At 34.1% G+C, this 6105-nt stretch overlaps 1 protein-coding gene across 1 annotated transcript; it reads right to left on the reverse strand.

Moving 5' to 3' along the window:
• Positions 1–834: 834 nt before the first annotated feature.
• On the reverse strand, positions 835–2863 carry LOC119635175. The gene is made up of 2 exons (XM_038029819.1): positions 2190–2863; positions 835–2127 (listed from the first exon to the last, which is right to left on the reverse strand). Exons 1-2 carry the CDS (start codon positions 2616–2618, stop codon positions 985–987), a joined length of 1572 nt encoding a protein of 523 aa, XP_037885747.1. The 5' UTR covers positions 2619–2863; the 3' UTR covers positions 835–984.
• Positions 2864–6105: the final 3242 nt, after the last annotated feature.

The raw sequence follows: 6105 nt of genomic DNA on the forward strand, positions 1-6105 counted from the left end.
ATATATACATCAACTTTCTTAACTGTCAACTAGCGGACGGACCGGACCGGTCGGCCATTTTTAAATGACAATGCTAAATATTTGCAATTTAAATTAAGAAAATTTGTAAGAATTCGTATTAAATTATAATGCTATCTTGTTTTCTATCAACTTGAATGGTTCGAATGACGACCAAAGGGCTTGAAGATTCTTTGTTTGGCTCAAGAATTTAATGGTTAAAGTACAGTTATTTCTTTCAATTGTTACTATTAAAAGTTTTAATGCGTCTTCTTCGGAAGTACGTCTTCCATTACCATCCATACCATTAATATCATCCAAGTTACCAATTTTTTTTTTTTTTTTGATATTTAAAAATTGATCTCAAAAATCAAAACTCTTTTTGCATCAATACTTGCAAAAAAATCAGCGATGCTTCACTCGACAATTTCATTACAAGACCACATTATGCATAATATTAAACTATTCGGTTAAGAATTCATGTAGGTCAACGGTACAACCAAAGTGGGGTTATCGAAACCTTACTTTTTAGATAATTATTCAAAAATTATCGGGAAGTCTACATTTACATGTGTAAACAATCTGTCCTATTCTCTTAGTTACTTGCAAATAATTTCACGCTCACTAGTGTTAGCGTTTAAATTTAAAATCGTTATTTGGATTTGTGAGTTTGGGTCTTTTTTAAAATGGCGGTCAAAAGATTTTACATTCGATGGTAACAAAAATGTATATTTTGCCGGCATTTCTAAATTTTCTATTTGTTACAGTCAGTCCGTAACCAATAGCTGTCGACCTTATTCGATATCAGGAACCATAAGCCGGCCCCAAATCAAGTACTTAAAAACGGAAGGACAAATCTGGTGTACCATCATTCTGTGGCGGTGGATTAAAGCTTACTGTACTTTTATATTAAAATAAGAGTCCGAACAAAATAGTTGAGGGACGATTAGCAAATCTAGGCGTGCTAATGTATTAATTACTCGATTTTCATTTTATAAAATTGCATTCCGCTTGCTTTTTATTAAATACTCGGCTCATTAACTGCTGCTTCACGCCGCTATATCCAGAATTTCTAATGCTGTGACGGAAGCCGTGCTTACGTTCATTGGTTAAGTCCTCAATTTTCATATACTCTGTGCCAGGCAGAGTCGTTTTCAGTTTCATTATACGCTCATTGGTGTCAATAATTGAAGTTTCTGTTACCTTCATGGGCACCATTTTAATATGTGAATCGCTTGGTGTTTTCTTACGTCTCAAGCTACTTCTGATACTAGTAATTAAGCCATGAGTGGGCTTTTGGTTTTCCTTGGCTGCTGTTGTTGAGTGGTGCACAAGCTTCCGTATCGATGAACGTAGTATAGTTTTCAATGACTGTTTCGGACAGCCTTCATTGTCTTCCTTCTTTTCTAAGCTTTCCTTGCAATTTGTTAATTTATTTTTATCACTTGACCGATAATTACGCACAAAACCTGTATGTGGGTTCAAACCAAAACTCTCCTCTTTATCACTGTCTATTGCACCATATAATTCGTCAAAATCCTGAGCAGTTAGACACGATTGGAAATTTTCCAATTTTCCTTTTTCGTTGAGGAAAGGATTTGTATTGGCTTTAGGCACTAAATTAGCTGATGACTCTCCTATTGCGGTTTTAATCTTCTTTTCATTGACTTCTACAACTTCATTTAATTCTTGCAATAGTTTCCTTTCTGAATTTTGAGGTACACCGTTCTTACGTAGCTTAGCCTCATTTATACTATTTTCCAATACCAACTGATAACAGTCCAATTCGTTACTTATATCTGTGGGAGATTCTTCATTAATGACGGTCAGAGATCTGTTATTTGCTGCAACGGGCGAGAAGACTAGCTTCTCTGCCAATAACTTGCTAGGTGTTAATTGAGACAAAGATAAATCTTTGAAATCAATACGACATCCCATGTTAGGCTTAAATGGTAGACCAATTTTTAAATTATGCGACTCAATTTGAAGTCCTTGGCGTTCTTCTTCCCTCCTTACTCTTTGTATTTCGAAAGGATTAATTAAGACAGACTTATCTTGCACTTTCAAATTCAAGGCATTATTTATGAAACAATTTTTCACGTTTTCGTTGAGTTTTTTAATACGTACCACCTTCAAAGTAAAGAATAATTACGAAATGAAGATTTTTTATTTCTATTTTACAGCATAATTACCTCATAAGGATTAAATTGTTTTTCTGGTAGTTCCAAATTTAAAGCTGGATTTTCAAAACATACTTTTTCTTCGGTTTTACGTTTTTTTTTCTTAGGCATTCTCCTCACAACCTCGTAAGGATTTTCGTTGAATATATCTTCAGTATTGATATTTTGTTGAATATTCTTCTTAACACATTGTCCATTCGCACTCTTCTTGTTTCCGTGCAAATTTATTCGTCTCTTCGGCAAATTTTTCTTAGGTGTTGAACTGAACGCTGCATTTGTAAAGCAGGAGTTGTTAGCGGCTGCTCTTTCTTTCTCTTCGGTTTTCTTCCTTTCATCCCGAGCTGGTTCCTTTTGCGGAAGCTTTTCAAATTGTCGTTTACGTTTACATGTTCGAGTTACATTTCCATAATTAGTTATTATTATTGACCCATTCGTAGCCATTTCACGATTTTTAACAAAAAATTTCGTTAATTGAATATTTACTGATTTTCAAAATGACGCCTTGGACAAGCAAGCGTTGCTTGCTCCTTCGCAAAGTGTAACAAATTTTGCTATTAAATCGCACCTAATTGCCACCATATTTTATTCTATTTTACTTTTTTGAAATCTGGCAACTATTTGACTAATTAATAAGTGCGATAGCAGATTGCCGCGAAATGTTCACATCTCGCTGCTCTTATTTAAATCGAAAGCAAATTTTTCGCACTGCAATTTGTTCTATTGTATAGTAACTTTTAATTTTTTTTGATTTAATAGCACAAATACTTCTTTCATTTCAAACTTCAATGAGATCAATTAGCCAAGACTAAGGCAACAACAAACGTGTTAACGAATAGGGTACCTGTCGCAATATTAAAGCCGAGAGACCGTTATATAAAGCGAAGATACCTTTTTTAAGGTTTAAAATAAAAAATAAATTAAAATTACCTTAAATTGTTAAAAATTATAAAAATTGAAGTTTTAAAAAATGTTATACCTTGTTCACGTAGAATTTTAATGGTAATTGGTACGGTAGACAGTTTGCCTTGCTGGGTTTGAAGCGTTACTTTAATCAAATGTAATGGATGGGTACAACAAGCAGCGCCCGCTGACCAGACCACCAAAATACCAAAGTCCTTCACGTTTCGTTTTACCTGCAACAAGGGCCACTTTTGTTTAACGGAAAAGAGAAATAAATATATGTATGTGAATTAGACACGTTAATCCGTGCACTCTATACGTAATGCGATGCGAGCGTGAGTGTAGTTGCTTATCAATGACGAAATTTTAGCCAATTTTATTCTTCTTATTTCTTGGTGTAGGTTTCTTGTTCATTCCTGGTGTAGGTCTCTTGTTCATTCTTGATTGATATTATTGTAAACAAATTTATTAAAAAAATTTTAACACTTCTCAATACTATTCAGTTGTTGCTTGCCGCTTTTTATCAGCTGTGTTGAAAGAAAGGCAAAAGTAGAGGTATTTTTCAGAACAATTTTAGATTTTAGAAAAAGTAAAGGAAGAGTTTAAAGCTTATATGGACACTCAAAAAAATTCTGCAAAATTATTGACGGAAAAATATTTTGCTTTTTGTAATTTAAAATCTATAACAAAAAAGGTAAATGAATGCATTACTTCTTATGCGAGCCAGATCAAGAAGTACGTATGTACAAGATCACTTTGTAAACTGTATGAGAAAACTATCTAAGCGAAATCGTCAATAGAAACAGCTGTGAAAACAAGGGCGCTCACTTCATATATTTTTAGATATTCGTTGATACATTGACACAATGATTTTTTAATTCTACTACTATCTTTGTTTTTCTTTCTAAAAGCATATGTTTTTGTTTACATTTCCTGTAAAACAATATGGTAGCGCGGCTATCAATTGTGTTTCCACTAGGAAGTTTTTAGCGTTTCACTGCGTCAGCCACCTTACTCAATACTTATTTTCCTTTATAGCCTGGAAGTGGTAGCTGATACCACAGCTTATGTTTTCTGTAGGCTTGGTCGGGTTGGACGCATATGTCGAAGCGGTTCTTGGAATTTACATGTGGTCATTTCTCACTGTGCACTTTTACAGGGTTAAGTGTGCCCTCCCTCTAAATTTATGTTCTATTTTTGTATTTACGAGCTGTACTAGGAATTCGCAGATTATCATTGCTTTAATTAAATGCAGTTAGACTGAGAGGTCCCTTCTTGCGCCAGATGCACTTTGCTGGAATTACCTGTCACGTGACCTACGTATATTTTCTTACTCGAATAATGCTTTTCGGTTTAAGCTTTTGCAGGATTTTTCCACCTTCGAATAGGATATTCACTTATTGTCTAGCATCACTAACCTTGTTTTCGGAATGATCATGCGATGAGCTGTGAACGGGGTTGACATTCCATTGAGCTTATTAAAGTTTGGATGTTCGATTGCGATATTTGCCACATTTGGAGTGGCTACGTGGTACCGTGGCCACCATGGGGCACGGTCTATAATATGACTGTTCTGATATAGTGAATTTCTTAGTTTACGGCTGGGGAGTCTAATTGTAATTTGTAAAGTACAATTAGGAAATTAGTCATATAGAACTGCCTTCTGCATCTACTTTAACATCGCGTTTGGAATTTTGTAGTTTTGATAATAGTCTATACTTTTGGAGGGATAATTTTGAAATGTCGAAATTTACTGAGTCCTAAACTTGTTGCGATACACGTAAACTGACCCTTGGAGGGCCTGCATGTTGAATTCTTGAATAGTAAATAAATGATATGACTTCGTTTGATCTAAAGCTCTTTCCGTGAAGCATCCTTTTGAGATTGACAAACAGACAATAGTAGCTAGGCGCTTCTTCCGAAAAATACTGTAGGTGAGGCAACAAATTGCAACTTAATATATGCTAGAGTCTAGACTAATGAAAGTTACTCCATTTGTTAAGTAATTATGATCATTCCTACCTTGAAATTAACGGCATTTTATTGTATTGAAGTTTACAAATACAATTGTCAGCCTTCTTAAATATATCCTTTAATAAATTTTCATTTGTTGTTATAAACTATAATTGTTAGCAATAAACACTTGAATGCAAATTTAAATGTATATAAAAAGATCTATAAATATTTACAATACATTAACTCCATAACATTGAAAACAATTTCTATGGATCATAGAGGCGGGTTAATACTTCCGCATTGCTATGAATGAAATTGTTAACTAATTTCTTTCCGTACATTTCAGCCAATTGCGTAATAATTCATGATAAGTAGTGTGCAGAGGGAAACGGCGTTGTAACAGTTGGAAGAGCTGAGATGAGAGATGCATTTCTTCCAGGTTGGCAAGAATAGGCAATGTGCCTGCTATCCGTTACAAAACGCTCTTATAATATAATATTATATTAGCATTGTGATGTCCAATAGATTTACAAGTGGTAGTAACATAGTAATCAGAGTCGAATCGGTTAAAACGCAAGCATTGCCGGCATTGTTATTGTAAAATTTTATTTATTTCTCAATCAATTTCTTTGATAATAACCATTATTGCATTGTTACTATAAAAATTTCGTTTATTTTAATCGAAAATTGTATCGACAGTCTGTGCGAGATAATGTACTTATGTGCAAGCACCGACTTCACAAAGCACGGTTAGGATGTAAACGAAAATTCCAACAATTATAATAATTATGCGGCATTTTTTGTTTTCAGTGCTTATCAATCCTTCTCCTAATGTTGTATAATTTATTTTTTACTCATTTGAAAAGCTTAGTGAATATTACTATAACTATTTATATCTTAATTGAGTCGTTGAGCATAGATGATGATAATATTGAATCCACATGACTAAGATGATAACAGAAAAGGGTACTGTTCCATTAAAGCTACACAACATGGGGCGGCTCGGGCTGCTTGGACTTTTGTTTAGATGCGGATAGCTTGAATACCGTTCTTATAAAAAGCCGCTGAACAG

This window comes from Glossina fuscipes, unplaced genomic scaffold (assembly GCF_014805625.2).
Source record: "Glossina fuscipes isolate IAEA_lab_2018 unplaced genomic scaffold, Yale_Gfus_2 0, whole genome shotgun sequence".
In the NCBI taxonomy this organism is placed as follows: Eukaryota; Metazoa; Arthropoda; class Insecta; order Diptera; family Glossinidae; genus Glossina; species Glossina fuscipes.

What these genes read in the sequence shown, in the direction of transcription:
- LOC119635175 (XM_038029819.1), bottom strand. Translation starts at nt 2,618, where the DNA reads ATGGCTACGAATGGGTCAATAATAATAACTAATTATGGAAATGTAACT. An exon ending in AACAATTTAATCCTTATGAG is followed by an intron (nt 2,128 to 2,189) that starts GTAATTATGCTG and finishes TTTACTTTGAAG; the next exon opens with GTGGTACGTATTAAAAAACT.